Genomic DNA, 20,325 nt, shown 5'->3' on the forward strand with positions numbered 1-20,325 from the left:
TGAAGAGCTCTATTGACTTAATAAAGCTTTGTGTAGGCACAGAGTTTTCTTGCCTTCACTGCCACAACACTACCTTCTTGTTTGTCTCATCCATCTGTTGTGTTATCTTTTTTGTCAGATTGCAAACTCTTTGGAGTAGGGACTGTCACTTTCTATGTTTATACAGTATCTAGCTCAATGGGACCTGACTTGGTTGGTCCGTAGGTGCTCCTGCAGTATAAATGAATAACTCATTTCTGGATCAATATCTTGGGGTCTTGCATGGAATGAGAATTCACTTCTATCTCCAGTTAGAGCATGATTTCTTTAAAAATTAAATTGATCATATCAATAATAAAAAAAAAAAAGGCAAGCTTCTGAAAGATTTTTAAAAGCCTAAAATCTTCCAAGCAATTTAACTTACAATCTTAGTCCTTAAATCAAGAAATAAATTGAAATGTTTGATTTTTTTTTCCACAATATGTCATCAGCCTGTCAAAATATCTTCCTTTTCTCTTTAAAATAAAATGCATTTATTACTTTTGTGTGTCAGTATAGCACCTATCCACAGAATAGATGAAGCACAGACAGGTGGCAATCCACGCTTGCTTATGTAGCCCCAGCATGCTGCAACCAGGGCCTGCAAGGATCACCGCTAGAGGGCAGAGAGCAAAATAGTTAGCTTGCCTTGTCATTCTGTTTTCTGAGACTGCCAACAAAAGATGGCTTTGGTGCCATTGGTTGTATGTTTTTTTGTTTTGTGGTGTGGAGGTATATTCAGTATAACTAGGCTGAAGCCACAACATAGTCCTAGGATGCAACAAACTTTGGTCACTGCTAATTAGAGCTAGTGATCTGGATGTTGAAAATGTTGCATATCACTATCTGTTACACTGAGTCATTCCCGTTCTTTTGCCTGATTTCTTTAAATGTGTTCTATAATTTTTTTTCTGGTGAAAAGAATAGAAACTTAAGACGAGTAAAAGCATATGCAACAGCTGTCACAGTTCAGGGCAATTGCACCTGTAGTTCCCCCCTATGTAGTCCACCAAGAGCACCCACTCTGGGCTCCAAGCCCTTCAGTTGTCACCTCTCTTGGGCAGATACCTACGTTTCTCTCCCTCCTGTTCTTTGCCAAGAGTTGTATCGATACCATAGTATAAAATCAATAGTAGACGGCTGATGCATAATAGCTTTGCATGTGTTATTGCTTGTCTTTTACATTGTCCTAGCAAACGCATGTAGTGCTGTCGTTCGTCAGCTTTATGTTGCCTTTAAAAACACCAGGAATATAGGGCTGGTGAACAATAGTTTTACCTATGCTTGTCTTCGGGGCTTTTATTATGGCCTGCCAGTACCAGCATATGTAGAGTCACTGTTCAGAAACTCGCAAATGGTCCACAATATTACTTGTACTTGCACTTGTCTTCAGTAAAATCTGCCTTTTGTATTAATTCTTATTCATTGTTGGCCTTTGGTTTTCCTTTTCTTGTTTTGTTTATGCTGTTGTTATCATTGAAAATCATTAAAAGCCTTTCTTGAGGAATAATTAATAGTTCTTACTTATTTTATACAGACACCACTTAACCTCATTACGTCTGTGTTGGGTGGTGGGAAGTAGCGAACACCCCGGGGTGAAATAAGGCCCTGAGGCGTGCCTCCTCCTTGCTTGATCTCCACAGCCAACACTGTGATATTCCCAGCAAGCCAGACTTTTCTAAACAGAGGTGGGGAATTTGCATTAACCTCTCCCTAGGAAATCCATTTAACGCTTATTAATGCAAAACTCCATTCTTGTCTGGCATAGAGTCTTTTGAAATCCCAGGCATCACATCACATCCTCCTGTCCCTTTCCCCCAGGTTACATTCAATCCTGTCCCACAATAATATATAAACTTTGCATTTCATACAATGGACCTCAAATATACCTGAACTTAAGGTCTCCCAAGGATATGCAAGAAATTCCTGTATCTGTCACAACTGCTTTCCATAACTTTGTAAATATCACACCAGCACTGTAAAGCTAATGCATAGTACCATGTACAGAAGTTAAGTGGTGAAATGATAGACTACACAGAAGTATTACAAAATAGTGTTGCTGTATAACCCCCATAAGAGCAAGAAAATTGAGTTAGATGGCCATGGTAGCATTTGCTCAGCTTAGCTATAGTTCTGTTATATGTGCTTTGACCACAGGAATTTGACCCCATTTCAGTACATGGCGATAATATAAGAACACTGGAAATGCTTCCTTTTGTGAAGTTGTAACAAGCCTAACATTATGTTAATACTACATTGTCAAAAATGGGTTTTACTTAATGTGAAAATGCTGTTTTCAAATACTTATATCTGTTACAAAAAGAAAAGGAGTACTTGTGGCACCTTAGAGACTAACCAATTTATTTGAGCATGAGCTTTTGTGAGCTACAGCTCACTTCATCAGATGTTTACCGTGGAAACTGCAGCAGACTTTATATACACACAGAGAATATGAAACAATACCTCCTCCCACCCCACTGTCCTGCTGGTAATAGCTTATCTAAAGTGATCAACAGGTGGGCCATTTCCAGCACAAATCCAGGTTTTCTCACCCTCCACCCCCCCACACAAATTCACTCTCCTGCTGGTGCTAGCCCATCCAAAGTGACAACTCTTTACATAATCAAGTCGGGCTATTTCCTGCATAGATCCAGGTTTTCTCACATCCCCCCCACCCCCATACACACACAAACTCACTCTCCTGCTGGTAATAGCTCATCTAAACTGACCACTCTCCAAGTTTAAATCCAAGTTAAACCAGAACATCTGGGGGGGGGGGGGGTAGGAAAAAACAAGAGGGAACAGGCTACCTTGCATAATGACTTAGCCACTCCCAGTCTCTATTTAAGCCTAAATTAATAGTATCCAATTTGCAAATGAATTCCAATTCAGCAGTTTCTCGCTGGAGTCTGGATTTGAAGTTTTTTTGTTTTAAGATAGCGACCTTCATGTCTGTGATTGCGTGACCAGAGAGATTGAAGTGTTCTCCGACTGGTTTATGAATGTTATAATTCTTGACATCTGATTTGTGTCCATTTATTCTTTTACGTAGAGACTGTCCAGTTTGACCAATGTACATGGCAGAGGGGCATTGCTGGCACATGATGGCATATATCACATTGGTGGATGTGCAGGTGAACGAGCCTCTGATAGTGTGGCTGATGTTATTAGGCCCTGTGATGGTGTCCCCTGAATAGATATGTGGGCACAATTGGCAACGGGCTTTGTTGCAAGGATAAGTTTTCTTTTTGCGAATACAGACTAACACGGCTGTTCCTCTGAAATCTGATTCCTGGGTTAGTGGTTCTGTTGTGTGGTATGTGGTTGTTGGTGAGTATTTGCTTCAGGTTGCGGGGCTGTCTGTAGGCAAGGACTGGCCTGTCTCCCAGTCGGAGAACACTTCAATCTCTCTGGTCACGCAATCACAGACATGAAGGTCGCTATCTTAAAACAAAAAAACTTCAAATCCAGACTCCAGCGAGAAACTGCTGAATTGGAATTCATTTGCAAATTGGATACTATTAATTTAGGCTTAAATAGAGACTGGGAGTGGCTAAGTCATTATGCAAGGTAGCCTGTTCCCTCTTGTTTTTTCCTACCCCCCCCCCCCAGATGTTCTGGTTTAACTTGGATTTAAACTTGGAGAGTGGTCAGTTTAGATGAGCTATTACCAGCAGGAGAGTGAGTTTGTGTGTGTATGGGGGTGGGGGGGATGTGAGAAAACCTGGATCTATGCAGGAAATAGCCCGACTTGATTATGTAAAGAGTTGTCACTTTGGATGGGCTAGCACCAGCAGGAGAGTGAATTTGTGTGGGGGGGTGGAGGGTGAGAAAACCTGGATTTGTGCTGGAAATGGCCCACCTGTTGATCACTTTAGATAAGCTATTACCAGCAGGACAGTGGGGTGGGAGGAGGTATTGTTTCATATTCTCTGTGTGTATATAAAGTCTGCTGCAGTTTCCACGGTAAACATCTGATGAAGTGAGCTGTAGCTCACAAAAGCTCATGCTCAAATAAATTGGTTAGTCTCTAAGGTGCCACAAGTACTCCTTTTCTTTTTGCGAATACAGACTAACACGGCTGTTCCTCTGAAACCTGTTATTATGCAAGGTATATCTGTTACAGGTGTTAATAAGAGTTACACCTCTTACATAGACACCTATACAAAATTATATGAGAGAAGCTGTAATTGAAAAAGATAACCAAGATTTTTTTTTCTCATTCCTTGACATTTTAAGCTTTTGTTGTATATGTGGCTGGTGCAGGAAAGGATTTAAAGTTAATCACTTTCTAACACTGTTGATTGACATACTGTTTATTATTTTGAATCTACAAATGGGAATGATCTGACTTCATAGTCATTGTCAAAAATAAAAAACTGAGGGAGCATTTAATAAAGGGGGCGTATATTGTATAAACTTGAAAATAGTAAACATGCAAAATACCTTCACCAAATCTCAAAAGTTTTTTAAAATAGAGTAGTTAATGCACTGATTTACACATAATCACATTAACTTTTTCTTTCTAATATCTAGTTTAAGGAAGAAATCTCTAAGCGTTTCAAGTCCCACACAGATCAACTTGTATTAATATTTGCTGGAAAAATTTTAAAAGATCAAGATACTCTGACCCAGCATGGGATTCACGATGGACTCACTGTTCACCTTGTCATCAAAACACAAAACAGGTAACCTTGCTGATAAGCTGTCTTCTATTTTTTTAGCTGTAAGAAACCAAATAAATATTCTCCTTTCCCAGTTAGATCTTATTGTGCAATTACTAGATCTCAAAAAAAAGCAATATTCTTACTCCTGGTCCTGAGGTCCCTTGCAAAAGCATAGGTGGAAATCTCCAAACTCTTGAAGTTTTTTGTTCCCTAAATGCTGCAATAGCAGGATAGTGTGAGTGTCAGCCTCCTCTCTTGGCAGTCATGTGCCACCTTCTGAACTTCACCACTGCACTTAAAACTTTCCAGTCAGCGCCTTCTTGACTTCAGTCAGTGAAAACTCCTTGTAGGAGCTGAGCCTCTACAGTCACAGTGCTCTTTTCATGAGTATTGCTTGCCATGTTCCTCCCTTCTAGATGGGTTTAGGTTGCTAATAATAAAAAAAACTTTCTGTTCTTTTGGCACTCAATTCTGGCACTTGAGTGCTGAACACCAGCATTATTTGTTGCCCTATAAGCTTCTTAGGTGTTTCAGTTTTCACCTCTCCGGGATGAAGGCAGCCTGTTCAGCAACTTCAAACCATGCCCAACTGAAAGAAAAATATCTGCAAAAGATGAACACATCAACTGTGTTTACCTTTAAGTCAATCTCCAGGTGTAGAGCAGAAGCCCTATTGGAATTATTTTTATTGATAATACAGGCATCACCAGGACACCAGTTTAATCTTAAAATCCTTTATTAAATTCAAAGGCTGCATGCCATTTATACAGCTGCTCCAAATGTGCCTTAAATGCCTAAGCAATCATATGCCCATTCAGTAACATGCAGTTATAAGCATTGTTCAAGTACTTACTGCAGGATTAGACTGAGGACACTCAAACCCACATTGGCTGGCTTCAGCTGGACAGCAGGTACTAGTAATGATCCTTTTGAGTTTACCCTTTTATATTTTATGTATCAGAACCTATGTGACTATAGTCACTGCTTTATGAATTTCTTTTTTTGTTAAAAGAAAAGGAGTACTTGTGGCACCTTAGACTAACAAATCTATTTGAGCATAAGCTTTCGTGAGCTACAGCATCCGATGAAGAGAGCTGTAGCTCACGAAAGCTTATGCTCAAATAAATGTGTTAGTCTCTAAGGTGCCACAAGTACTCCTTTTCTTTTTGCAGATACAGACTAACAGGGCTGCTACTCTGAAACCTTTTTTTGTTAAAGCCACGTAGAACCACCCCTGATGATTGGGGCGGCTTCTTCAAGACTTTTCACCTGTTTTATCAGTTGCCTTCCAGGTCCAGTTTTTCCAGTTAAGCCACATTCCAAGTCCAGTAGGTTCAATTAAGCATACCATTTTTCAAGGCCTTCCCACAACTGCTAGCCACCTACACACTTCCTACGAATTGCAAATCATCTGTTTTCTTTAGCCAAGACAATTTAATGTTGTTTATTCATACAAACATATGGCTGCTTTTACAGGCCTTTTGTGCAAGGAAGGGCAATTCCATTGCAGTTGTCTAGGGCGTGTGTAAGCGGTGCTCCAGGAATGTTCCTTACCTTCTGCAACAGCGAACTGCACCAGAAGCAGCTGAGGGGGTGTTCACATTTTTGGGATTGGTCCAGATCATTTCAGCAAAGGACAGATTGACCTGTCCAAAGCTGAGCTGATCCGTCAAGTGCAGGACTGCTATCCTGACACTGAAAATGAGAAATCTGCCATGACCAAGTTTGGGAACAGACTTGGTCATAAATCAGTAGCCAGGTTTACATAATTGTGCTCCCATTTTCTGAAGAGTTCTAACTCTGAATAGACAGTAGTGTGCAGTACGTGTTACAACACTTGCAGCCTGAAATGACTCAGTTTTGTTTGTATTGGCTGTAGACTGTTTATAGTTGTATCCACAATTGGCCTTCAGATTAGAATTGCCACAGTGTCCCAGCTAGAAATGGTTCGGTAGGACAGGCTTTTACTTTGCACTGTCAGATAATTTAGATGTCTGGATGGTTTTGTTTCTCTCAGTTTATTTGCAATGTTTGAGCAGAAAACAATGGGAAGGGAAATGGATTGGTACCTGCTATTGTTCAGAAAACAGCTGAAGCTTATCAGAAATAATGGCTGTGGTACTGTGTTAATTGCTTCAGTGACTGGCAGAAATCCTGCTCACGGTTCCAGCTGCAGTGAGGGGTGGGGTTTGGGATCTCAGTGAAAACATCATTTTGGAATGATAAAACATGCACGATCACCTTTTTAACCCTATTTGCGTTTAAATCTTTCCTTTTAGAGATTGTCCTGGAGAATCTTGAGATTCTGGTTTTTGTCTGGGCTGGGGATATGAGTTTAATATCCAGTTGGGCAGAAAATAGAAATACCCAAAGCATGTTCTAAATAAATCACTCAAGCCAGATTACTTGCTGTCCATGTTTAAGTAACGGTATTGACACAATATATGAGAATAGTCATAATTTATATTCTGGTTATTTCATGCTAACTTGTCTCTGGATCCTTCCAGAAATCTTTTAAATTGCCTCAATAAAGTGGTTTATAGTTTTAACTTTATTTTTCAGATCACAAGATCATCCTGTACAGCAAACGAACACCACAGGGAATACTTCTACCACATCGACATCAAGCAGTAGTACCTCCACACCCCCCTCAACAAACAGCAGCCCTTTTGGTTTGGGTACAATCTCTATCTGCTAACTTTGTGGGTTAAGAACACTGCCCTTCCCTGAGTTGTTATAGCCCATTTAGAGAAAAGGGTTTAATTTCAGCATTTGATTGTAGGAATCTTATTTCCTTGAAATCTTCCTCTGTGGAAAATCTTGCATACATGGAATACTCCTATGCTGCTGCTTCATATAGCACATCAACAAATAGCAAGGTGCAGCTGGTGTTTCATGCCAGCATTACTGGTAGTGTGAAAATTATAGAGCTCCCTGTGAGCTGTGCATGCTCTACAACAGGGGTGGCCAACCTGTGGCTCCGGAGCCGCAAGGGGCGCTTCAGAGGTTAATATGCAGCTCCTTGCATAGGCGCTGACTCTGGGGCTGGAGTTACAGATGTGAACTTTCCATTGTGCCGGAGGGGTGCTCACTGCTCAACCCCCTGCTCTGCCCCAGGCCCTGCCCGCACTCTGCCCCTTCCCCCAAGCCTGCCATGCCCTTGCTCCTCCCCCACAGAGCTTCCTGCACATGTGAAACAGCTGATTGTGGCAGGCAGGAGGTGCTGACTGGTGGGGCCACGGAGGGAGGGGCTGGAGGGTGAGAGCTAATGGGGGAGGGGGGACAGGCTGCTGACATATTACTGTGGCTCTTTGGCAATGTACATTGGTAAATTCTGGCTCCTTCTCAGGCTCAGGTTGGCCACCCCTGCTCTACAATGCATCTGGATTGGTCCAAGGAGTGGAGGGCACTGCAGAAATTGTGCCCCTAGTGTCACCCAGATTGTGAACAACAGTGACAAAACTGTTACCCCACCTACAAGCATATTTCTCTGACCAAATCAAATCACTGGGCCTAATAGCTCTATCTTACCTTCTCTTCCGGAGCATACATTTCCCAAGCACAGACAAGCTCCTGTTCTGCAGCTGAAAAGTGGTTTTCTCCTGCTACCCGCACCAGACTTAACACTGGTGATTCAGGCCCTCTATCTCGTTTCATTTTCTGAAAAATGAATAGAATAAAAAAGTTAAAATTAGTAAGCATTTGCTGTTATGAGTTTAAAGTGGCTCAGATTTTCATGAGTGATTTTGGTTGCCACAATTTTGGGGTCAGTTTGAAGTTTTGCAATTTAGACAGCATGAAGATTGTAGAAAACTGTTTTACCTTATTTTTAGTACCTGATGCATTAGGAACTGGAAAGAGTTCTGCTTTACCAAAATAAAAGGAAAATATACTGTATTGTAATGCTATCATATTTACTCTCTGTTAAATTTTAAATGACTCCTGCAAATAGACTCTTGCAGACATGCATGTATATACTGCATGATTTACAAGGGAGAAATTTTTGAAATCTGAAGGACACAGACATCAACATTACTAGAATGGTAATAACATGTATGTCTTATCCAAAGTATTGGTTGTCAGCTAAATGTCTTCATTATTAAAACAACAGACTTTGGAGGAAGGACTCTTTAGTGTCTGGGAAGGATGGAATTCTCACTGTTTTGCATTGTCTGGAAATTTGGGTGATACATTAAAGTATTTTGTATTTTAAGAATAGTTGTCCAGATGAAAATGATTTAGAAATGTACTAAAAGCAGAAAGTTCAATTTTTTTTTCTCCCCCCTTAAGGTGGCCTCGGAGGACTTGCAGGTCTGAGTAGCCTGGGCCTGAATACATCTAACTTTTCAGAGTTACAGAGTCAGATGCAGCGACAGCTCATGTCCAACCCGGAAATGATGGTTCAGATAATGGAAAATCCCTTTGTTCAGAGCATGCTTTCAAATCCCGACCTGATGAGGCAGTTAATTATGGCCAATCCTCAAATGCAGCAATTGATACAGCGAAATCCAGAGATCAGTCACATGCTTAATAATCCAGATATAATGAGACAAGTATGTTGAAAGTTCCCTGTAAATTAATAAACTTTAAAATTCTTTAATAAAATTAAATGTGCTGACTTGAGTGTTTGAAGTATTGCTGAGAAAGTTAGGATCATATAGGAAAACTCATAGAATGCTACTCTAGGCAAATACTGTTGATTTTTTTTCTAGTCACTAATGTCTGAAATAGTTCAATGTGTTGTCTTTAATGTTAAATAATCCATAACATTCCCTGGAGAGTATTTCAGGATTACATAACTAAATTTTTTGAAGTTAAATTAGGACAGAACTTGTGTGCACTTCAGATCTCCTATTTTCTTTGAGAAAGGAGGGTTGTTATACAGCCAATAATGTACTTGCCAAAAAACCCAACACTCTTTAATATAAATTTTAGTACTTCAGTCAGATTTTAAATGCAGTTGAAAGGTGCTGGCATACTTCTACACTGTAGAGGCTTTTAAGACACAAACTGATGGATACTGTGGATTTGAGAAACCGGATATTTATTTCAAATGGTTCTTATTTGAAAGCAGCATACTGTATTTCTGAGTTGAAACAATATTTAGTAAATTCACTAATTCTGTTTGAATAGAAATGAACTTGGACGTAACTTTCTGTGTCCTCCTTCTTCTCTCTTGCCCAGTACAATACATTCATACTGTTTGTATCAGTACTATATAACTAGAATGTTTCAACATTTTACAATTTTGACAAAATGGCAGATGAAAATTCAGTTGTCTTAACTTTCTAATTATTCCAACAAGAAAAATTCTTGCTCTAGTTCTAACAGCAGTTCAAACTAACTGCAGTGGGTTAGATAATCTATAAATAGCTGTTATAATGGAGACACTGCTTCAGATGTTGTTTTCACTTTAGAATGAATTTTTTTACTAATGCAGATTAAATGTTCCTTAGACCCTAGAACTTGCGAGAAACCCTGCAATGATGCAGGAAATGATGAGAAACCAAGACCGAGCCTTGAGCAACCTTGAGAGTATACCAGGTGGATACAATGCCTTGCGACGCATGTACACAGATATTCAGGAGCCAATGTTGAATGCAGCCCAAGAGCAGGTGAGAAATGGGTACATACAACCTAATATTAAATCAGTTTCTCAGGAGTGAAGGAAATTATGCACTGTTTAAACAAGCATTCAAGAAAATGTAATTTGGTGCTAGAAGTCACTGCACCTTCTGTTTCCATTTGTAGAAGTAGGACTGCAGAAATCCCAAACTCTCAACCTTGAAAGAGTAAAGTTTGTGTTTCTTGGTTTTGTGACACAGTCTGAAAGTCGGTGATTATGGCATGTGCGTTTCATAAAGGAACACTTAACTTGAAGTTTCTGAAATTGACTTAAATTCCTAAAAGTTTTTAAAAGTACTCTTTAAATAGGTTCAGGAAATTCTATCTTAGATTCCTTATGCACAGTTTCCGAAGTCTTTTTTGTTGCTTTTCTTAAGTCTTTTCAACAAGAGAGAAACTCAATATCCTGACGATATATAGTCAGTTTCATTTTAAGGGAAGTGTTGACAAATGCACCAAGTTAACAAAATAGAAAATAGATTTTTCCCTTCCTACTTTCAGCCTGAAATCCTGGGTGTTGCTGCTATAGTAAGGTACAACATTTTGAGAGATGTGATTTATTTTATTTTATTTTTTTAATGTCCCTTTTTAAGATTAGCATCTCAAAACAGCTGATTATTCTACCATGAAACTGGTTTTAGCTTGGTGAATATAATTAAAGACTGCTCTCAGAGTCAAGAGTCTTCAAGTTTGTAATTTTGCATATGTCTCAAAACCTGTCCTTTCTAGCAGAGATAAAATTGATGGTTTTAATAGATGGTATTCCTTGTTTTTCCTCCTTTGTAGTTTGGAGGTAACCCATTTGCGTCCTTAGTAAGCAACGCATCTTCAGGTGGGGAAAGTCAGCCGTCTCGTACAGAAAATAGAGACCCGTTACCAAATCCTTGGGCTCCTCAGTCCAGCTCTCAGAGTTCCACAACCAGTGGCAGCAACAGCGGGGAAAGTGGGGGCAGTAGTAGTGTTGGAAATAGCACCGCCACCAGTACAGGACCAGGCTCAGCCATGCCTAATTTGGGACCCGGAGTAGGAGGTATGTTCATTATGGTAGAATTGTATTTACTTGCACAGGTGCAAGTAATTGCTGAAATGACAGACATTCTTGTGTTGGACAAAGTTGTGTTTAAATGACTTGATTTAGTGTTACTAATATTTACTTGCATAGCTCTCTTTACTAGTATCAAAGTCCTATGTAGGAAAACAAACATGCAAAGTAAACTTATCTCAAGAACACTAAGAGGAGCCACAGATCTGCTAAAATAACAGTAAAAGCAGAGACTCGCTAGACAAATTGAAAACTTTCTTCACACTGGACACTGGACAGAGTGCAAAAGTCCAGTAAAGTAGGTAGTGAATGAGATATTGTTAGATACAGCCTCTCAGTCTTTCTCACTTACCTGAAAGGACATTTAGAGTTCATGTGAGATCTGAAACAAACTGAAATTTTACCATGTAAACAGAGGAATGAAATGTGAATGTGTTAAATAAACCAATATTAGAAATTGTAATAGTAATGCCCCAACTTCAAAGTCAGCTTATTTGTATTCTCATGCTACGTAGGAGCCCCAGTCATGGACCCACAGCTTCATTGTGCTAAGCACTGCACAAACACATAACAAAAAATATTGTCTGTGCCTCAAAGAGCTTACAGTCTAAATCTAAGTCAAGAAACAAAGGGTGGCCACAACAGACAGGAAGAGCCTATGGAAGCAAGAAAACATGATCACCATGATGCACATTAGTCTCAGCAGCGCAGCTACTTATTATATCAAGTTTTCTGCAGGCAACACAGCAAACAAGAGTTTAAGGACAATGAGGCAGTTTAGTGGATGTTTATGGGGATCACCTCCCGTGTGCGAAAGACACCATGGAAGGGAGCACAAAGGTGCTTGTTTGAAAATTTAATAAGTAGTCGATGCAGGTTGACATCTCTGCCAGAGTGGAGGTCAGAATCAAGTTATCAACTACTTTGGTATAGATTTGGAGGAAAATAGGATTTGCTGCAATATAAAGGCAAAAGATACATTGTAATAAGAAGGGAAAATAAGAGAAAGTACTTGTTTAGATAAAATTATATTATCGGTGGTGCTGGTCTCAAGGCTTATAATGAAGATTGTTGAACATTTCACATTATAAAACCTTGTTTTCAGTTGCCTATAACTTTGCCATATTAACAATTTAGTCAGACACCAGCATAGACATTTTCAGTCTAACACTAAATTTTTTTAAAGTTTTTCAGCAAAAATTATTCTCCATTTCTGAGAACGAGCCAGGGAAAACATGGTTAACGCATGTTAAAAATAAAATATTTTATTCTCTTCCTTGAAGCCCTAGTATTTCTGTGCTTTGGAGCAGAGATGAAAGCCATCACCCTATTTTAAGAGATGGGTCTTTTTGTGATTCCTGTGAAAACCTAGCATAATTTTTCCAAATTACAAGTCTTTATAAATAGCACTTTGCTCATGCTCATAAATCTGTTAGTGGCCGGCAGCAGTATTTACAGAAGATTTCACTGAGCATGCCCCATCCCACAGAGCTACTAAACATGCCGCATCCCCAGGTTGCAGGGGCTGACATTGCCACTAATTACTCTGTGCTGTAGGCCAAGGGCTATTGTGCGTGGCTCCATTCACCAGAGGAGAGCAAGGAGACTCTTGTGCTGTAAGTGATCCCCCTGCTGCTTCTCAGGTAGCATGGTGGGGTGGAAACAGCCTGACTTGCTCCAGTGCAGAGAGGAGGAAGGCTGGGACAGACTGGTTAGTGTAGAAAGGTGCATGTTAAGGGGAGGGAGACAAGGACAGGCACAGGAGCAGAGGGAGAGGTACAGAAAGATCTGTTGCAGCCACTTCTGTGTTAAACCAGCTGCTGTGTTCCACCCCAAAGTACTGCAAAACATATGACAGGAAGCAAAAAAACCCCAAAAGTCTAGGATTATTTGATGATATGGAATTACCTTAAATTAGGATTTAGTAATGTAACTCAAACGTCTATAGAGTTTTGATATCCAAGATAGTCTTTGTTTGTTTGTTTTTTAATTGTGAAAGTTTCAAATTCATTTCAGTTCATACTGATGTAACTAGTACATATCTTTCAGTATGACTTCTAAGTCTTTGGATACGGGTATTAAACTTGGATGTGAAAATTTAAGTCAGGCAAAAATTTGGCATATAAACCTTTTTTTGCCAGAGAATAATTTACCTAATTTTTAAAGTTATTTTTTAACATTTTTGAATAAGCGTACAAAATGAAAAGTAGAATATCTTGGTTTCAGTGTCAACTCCACACTCTCATAACGCTGTTAGTTACAAACTGAAGTTTCACAGGTTAAGGAAGAACTTGTTCGCAGTGCTCTGGAAGTTGACTTCTCTTCGGAGCTGTTTGCAAGCTTACTAATGTTGGTAGATTATTCAGGTTACCCAAAAAGCACAACGCATTCTTCCTGTACAAGATGTGGGAAGTGGTCTGCTGGATCTGACTTTGTAGTGATAGCACATGGTCAAATGGTGAAGGAATGACTAGACTGAGTAACTGAAGAGATGTAAATTAACATTTGAAGACAGCTCCAAAACTGTGTGCAGGAAGCTTATGTAGGAATGGAAGGGTGTGACTGGACACACTTCTAGAAGTGTTGGTACCATTTGTGATGGGATAATCAGGTTTTCTGAGTGGTTTAAAAGAATTATGGAGAGTGCACAATTTTGAGAAGTGCCCTTATTAGTTTAACAGCCTGTTCTTCGAGTGCTTGTTCATGTCAGTTCCTATCAGGTGTGTGCATATGCATGGTAGCTGGAAGACTTTTCCCTAGCAGCATCCGTCGGGTCGCCCTGGGTGCCCCCTAGAGTCTTGCCTTCATGACACTCAATATAGAGGCCTGCCTACCCACCACCCCCTCAGTTCCTTCTTAATCTTTTGGCTACCATGCACATGCTTCCCCTAGGGTTGCCAACTTTCTAATTGCACAAAATCAAACACTCCAGCCCCCCTCCCTCAGTCGCTTGCTCTCCCCCACCCTCACTCACTTTCACTGGGCTGGGGCAGAGGGTTGGAGTGCGGGGTGGGACATGCCAGCTGCTTCTGGGAGTTGCGCGGAGCTAGGGCAGGCAAGGAGCCTGCCTTAAGCCTGCTGCGCTGCCAACTGGACTTTTAATGGCCTGGCAACCCCAGTTTCACTCCACAGCGGGGCGAGTCCCCCGTGGGATGGCGCAGAGGCTTGGTGCTTCTGACCTGCAGCGCCGAGACTTGCCATGGGCCAGATGAAATTAAGCAGGATGCCGAATCCGGCCCACGGGCCATAGGTTCCCTACCCCTGGATTATGGGTTAAAAGTGGAGAAGCTTCTTGAGATGAGTGGTGGCTGATGTCCATTATAGACAGTAATTACTCTCTCATGTTAAATCATGGAAGTGTTATGCACTCATCACCATATTTAATTATAAAATGAAAATGCATCTGTCACTATTTTCATGCTTATGAATTGCTAAAGTGACCATTTTCTACTTTTTAAGCTGGTATGTTCAACACTCCAGGAATGCAGAGTTTGTTGCAGCAGATAACAGAAAATCCACAGCTTATGCAGAACATGTTGTCTGCACCCTATATGAGAAGCATGATGCAGTCACTAAGCCAGAACCCTGATCTTGCAGCACAGGTAAAGGCACCTATGTACTGTATGTACTGAATGAAAAGAGAGGGATTGCAAATTCATGCAATAACTACTGTCACAACAAAGTAACAATTTTATGTGCTAACACCAACACCTACTAGCCTATTAATATGCTTCTCCAGTTCCTAGTTAGACATCTTGACAGTCAACCTCCTGAGTCTAACTGCAGGATAGAGCTAAACAGGGAGCACTGGCAAGACTGTAAAGCAAACTGCAAAAACTCTTGGCTCAGAACCTTGGGTGAACCGAAGGGGCCAGGTAGTACTAAGTTAGATGGACAGAACACCACGGGAGCTGAAATTTTTTGTGTGTACTTCAGTGTGAAATGTTTTAACAACCATAAACTTGTGATTTCATATAGGAACCACTTGAAAAGTTAGTCTCAAACTTTTAGGCAGGGCCACTGGTCTATGTAGCCCCAAACTGATTTTAGGAGTTAGTTGTTCAGGCTGTCAGATACATGGTACTTGTATCTTCAGTCTTCAGCTGTGACCTTCCTGTATGGCTTTCATTTGCTGTATAAGTGCAAATACTATTACAGCTTTATGAATGGCGGCATAGTCTTTTCCTAATATCACTTATAGTGCAAATATGCCTGTGGGTTCAGCTTCTAAAGGGTCAGCACAGGTTGGATGTGTGCCACGTGGAGTGAAATGGAAAGTATCTCATGCTTTTAAAAAAAACAAAAAACACTTAGCAGGGGAGCTTCACTGGCTTTTTGCACACATTGAATGTGTGCATAGAGGAACAGTCCTTAACTCTGTAGTATGCAAGTCTTATCCTGTTCATCCTCTTCAGTCTATCTCATCTGCAAAGGGATGTTTATGCAAATAATGGCACTTCCATCTGGATAAAAACTTAAAAAAAAAAAAAAATTACAAAAAAAACCCATCCACCTAGTTGTCCATTGTTAGATGACTGGATGTCTAGCAGAAGTCAGTTTTGGACAGTAAGTGAAGGAAGACAACATGGTCATTTAAAAGATTTCTGTTTTTCAAAGAAGATCCTAATTGTCATATTAAACGGTTAATTATAAATGTACTGAATATATAAGTTGCACTAAACCACCTTTTTTTTTTGGGGGGGGGAGATGGAGAGGGGAGCAGCTTTATTTACTGTCTTTAGTATTTGCAGCTAAAATTGAACATTTGCCTCATAGATGATGCTGAATAATCCCTTATTTGCTGGAAATCCTCAGCTTCAGGAACAAATGAGACAACAACTCCCAACTTTCCTTCAACAAGTGAGTAAAAGAGAGGCTAACTGTTGTCAGCAAACATCTTGCGTGTAGTGTTAGCTGAATTGCAAACATATGGTCTTGCTTTGTTCTGGTTGAAAGCATAAAGGCCTGGTCTATGATTCTACTGCAAACGCTAGCTTCAATTGGGAGTTGGGCTTTTAGTGATTTAAATACTTGCAAATACTAACCCAAACCCCTTTTCCTCCACCACTAACATGAGCTCTTGGTTTGCCTTTCCCTCCCCGAAAGGTAGAGGCCTGATATTGTGCCCTGAATGAGAAAGTCCACTATGTCAGTGTGGGCAGCCACAAACCGTGATGCATGTTGTTGGGAACTGCATGATGACTCAACTTCGTGGAGGTCTTGAACCTTCTTGATAAGAGCGCTGTGGCTTGGCCAGATTGCATACGTCAAATAAAATAACCTTAGTTTTATCTGGGTTGAACTTTAGCCACCTCACTCTCATCCATTTTTTCAGCCTCCACAGAGGCAGGGTCAGGTGTTCAAACCACTGACTGCATAGGGTGAGATGGAGATGAAGAGCTAAAAGCACTGCAGCCCATACCTCTGCACTAATCCTCTAGGTGAGGGAAGGTGAGACGGAATCCCATGGCAATTGTTGTGACTGTGTCATTTGGGATAATGAGCAGTTGCATAGTACTACTCTGTGGGAGTGCTCGGCAAGGAAGAACACGCACAGCTGTGTGCAGCCCTACCACTCCTGGGAGAGATCCTCATCCATCAATATAGTTTCTGATCTATACTCACGTCTGTACCAGATTAACAGGAGTAAGGAAATCTAAGACATCTAGGTGCTCTGAATTGTCAGTCTTTTCTATTATAATAAAACTCAAACTGTTGGACACTAGATGATAGACAAGTTGTGCAAAGGCAAAGAGTGCATAGCGGCATACTTTGCAGAAGTTGGCACTGGGTCTTTCCTCAGAGACACTGACAAATTTCACCAGCTGTGGATCTAGCTCTTTCCCTGTGACCTTCCTCAACGTATCTAAAAGACGTATTGTGTGCATGAAGGACCCACAATACTTCTCATATCTCACTGAGCATTTCTGGCCTGAACTTAATCAGAGAAGGTTTAGAATTTTTCTCCAGATCCTGTTCTGCATTTGTGGAAGCTAACAACTTGGCCTGATCCATGTAAGGGTCCTAGAGCCCAGACTCCAGCCTGAGCCCAAACATCTACACGGCAATTTTATAGCCCCACAGCCCGAGCCCAGTGAGCCTGAGTCAGCTGCCTTGGCTGTTTTGGTGTAGTGTAGACATAGCCTAAGGGAAAAACTGGAGAACAGGGTGGTTAGGAGCCTAACATGGTAGGATTTTTATAATTTTTATCCTATACTAAAACACCCAATAAGAATGGTTGTTAGAGGAGCAGCCACTTCTGGTAGGGCCTTCTTGAAACACTTTGCTTTTGTTAGTCTTCAAGTGTGGACCTTGAAACTAGTCCCCTTTCCCTAAGAGGAAAGGAGTGCCACAATCTCAAAACACAGAAGGAAATAGTTAGTTCTTGGCATGTCCTAATTTTCAGCCACTTCCCTTTGAGGCACAGTGTTTGTCAAAAATCTGGTAATGGTCCATTGTAACTTTGAAGACAAGATGATAAATAGCACAACCAAATACTAAGCCAGCCTCATTTTAGAATCCATTAGGTGATTCTCCAAATGGTAAATGAGAGTGCTGTCTTTGTTGTAATCCCCAAGAGTTTGAATCTTAGACAAATCTTGTCACTCAAAAGTCATTGCAAGATTTCACCTTTTGTTTATGTAGTTGTTCTGATAAGAGATGGGCCGAAGCCATGAACTTCAGTTTCATATTTGAAACTTCGCAGTGTCTAGAGATTTTCAGATCTCAGGATTTGGCTTGTGCTTATCAATAGTTGTGAAAGCTACAGGTTCAGATGTTCCAGCAGGTGAAGAGGAACTTGATCCAGCCATCTTAAGTGTATACATCAGACTGTATGTATCATCTAGATAGCATTCGTGTACATAAGTAGGCTGATATGGCACTATAGATAATGCAGAGAGGGGGTATTGAGCATACACTTGCGAAGTCTAAACTTAATAGCAGTCCTAGTCTGAAGATCAGGTATGTCATATGATACATTTCGCTGGACGACTAGTGAGAAACAGTGCTTCTGGAGTAGTTTGTCACAATGTAGGCCAATTGCACCTTTATCCTCCTCCCTTCTCCCCTACTCCCATCCCCTGGTGGTCCACCAAAGGCACTTCCTCTAGGCTTCCAACTCCTCAGCTGTCAACTCTCCTGGGCAGAGATCCACATCTCTCTCCCTCCTGTCCTGGGGTGTTACAGCTGCACAGCTCCCTAATTTACACTGTGATAATTTACACCTAGCAAGCCAGACTGCCTAAAGCCAGCATCTGTGCTTTTGCTTTTTCTCCAAAGGCTACGCCCAATATACTGCCTCTGTTATAAATGACCACACAGCTCCTTATAAGGAAGCACATTTATTCTTAAGGTAAAAGCGTTGCAGAAAAAATGTTTAAAAACAATAGAAGAACTGACATGCATGGTAAAAAGTTACCAGAGATTACTCCAACTTCAGGCTCTGATAGATGTCAGTCCTTCAAAACCCACATTTGGGTTTACAAGTTGATAGTTGTCTCAGAACTAAGATTGGGGAAGTCATCTTGTTTCTATACAGCTCAGGCCATTAGCCTTCAGGACCAGGTAATCAGAAGACAGTTACCCTCTCCTCAGGGTTTTTGCATCACCGGAAGTGAATAATTTGTGTTAACATTTCCCTAGGTAATTCACTTCACCCTTATTGTCCCGGAAAACCCATTCTTGTCTAGACTATACTGAGATTATGCCTTTGAACTTCCAGGTCTTACATCACATCCCCCAAGAGGTTACCTGAAATCCTAGCCCACAATAATTTGTAAGCTTTGCATTTAGTACAGTAACATTTTTTTGAGGATACTGCCTTATCTGTCACGATTCCCCATACTTAAAAGGTCTTGGTAGAGCTGCAACTGCAAAAGAGGGAACCATCACAAGAAGCATGCAGAGAGGTATTAGAATAAAAAGATGAGCAATAACAGGTGTTGAGGGAGTGGGTTCACTACAAGAAACAAACAGTGATGAAGATTAACTTGGTACATGTTTCAGTTATATAACAAGTTTTTCCTTTTCTTAGATGCAGAACCCAGACACACTGTCGGCAATGTCAAACCCTAGAGCAATGCAAGCTTTGCTACAAATTCAACAGGGCTTGCAGACACTAGCAACAGAAGCACCAGGGCTTATACCAGGGTAAGAGTTGGCCCAACGAACTTGTACATTTCTTCACTTATTTATTTTAAATCTCTTTGGTTTATTTGTCAGCTTTTTGTCTTGCTGCTTTAAATTTAGAAGCTTGTCCAGTTGCACAAGTTGTTCCACACAAACACTATTTACAGTTTACTAAATATCTTCATTTCAGGCATCTCCTACCTTTTTCCCCTTAAAAAATGTTAATATGCTAATGTTTATAATTAGGGCCCTACCAAATTCACAGCTGTGAAAAATGCGTCACAGACCATGAAATCTGGTCTTTTGTGTGCTTTTACCCTATACTACACAGATTTAATGGAGGAGACCAGCATTTCTCAAATTGGGGGTTCTGACAGAAAAGGGAGTCGCGGGGGGGCGGGGGAGGGTTTTCAAGGTTATTTTGGGGGGAGGGGCGGGGGGCAGCATGGTATTGCCACCCTTACTTCTGCGCTGCCTTCAGAGCTGGGTGGCCGGAGAGTGGTGGCTGGAGAGCGGAGGCTAGTGGCTGGGCACCCAGCTCTGAAGGCAGCACCCCACCAGCAACAGGGCAGAAGTAAGGGTGGCAATACCCCATACCATGCCACCCGTACTTCTGTACTTCTGCTTTCAGAGCTGGGTGGCCGGAGAGTGGTGGCTGCTGACTGAGGGCCCGGCTCTGCATGCAGCAGTGCAAAAGTAAGGGTGGCAATACCATAGCATGCCATCATTACTTCTATGCTGCTGCTGGCAATGGCTCTGCCTTCAGAGCTGGGCTCCTGGCCAGCAGCTGCTGCTCTCCAGCTCTGAAGGCGGCGCCGCCAGGAGCAGTGCAGAAGTAAGGGT

The 20,325-nt window shown here is 41.1% G+C and overlaps 1 protein-coding gene across 8 annotated transcripts in view; it reads left to right on the forward strand.

Annotated features, from left to right (window-relative positions):
* The window catches only part of LOC125637201 (G kinase-anchoring protein 1), a 90,590-nt gene that overhangs the window by 63,241 nt on the left and 7,024 nt on the right, over positions 1-20,325 (forward strand). For all 8 annotated transcript variants that reach the window (XM_075128685.1, XM_048851399.2, XM_048851395.2 and 5 more), the window contains 8 exons: positions 4,555-4,706; positions 7,248-7,363; positions 8,976-9,238; positions 10,142-10,300; positions 11,097-11,340; positions 14,812-14,954; positions 16,129-16,212; positions 19,388-19,503. In XM_075128685.1, coding sequence (XP_074984786.1) covers positions 4,555-4,706; positions 7,248-7,363; positions 8,976-9,238; positions 10,142-10,300; positions 11,097-11,340; positions 14,812-14,954; positions 16,129-16,212; positions 19,388-19,503 — 1,277 coding nt within the window. The remainder of the gene's footprint in view (positions 1-4,554; positions 4,707-7,247; positions 7,364-8,975; positions 9,239-10,141; positions 10,301-11,096; positions 11,341-14,811; positions 14,955-16,128; positions 16,213-19,387; positions 19,504-20,325) is intronic.

Source organism: Caretta caretta, chromosome 5 (genome assembly GCF_965140235.1).
Source record: "Caretta caretta isolate rCarCar2 chromosome 5, rCarCar1.hap1, whole genome shotgun sequence".
In the NCBI taxonomy this organism is placed as follows: domain Eukaryota; kingdom Metazoa; phylum Chordata; order Testudines; family Cheloniidae; genus Caretta; species Caretta caretta.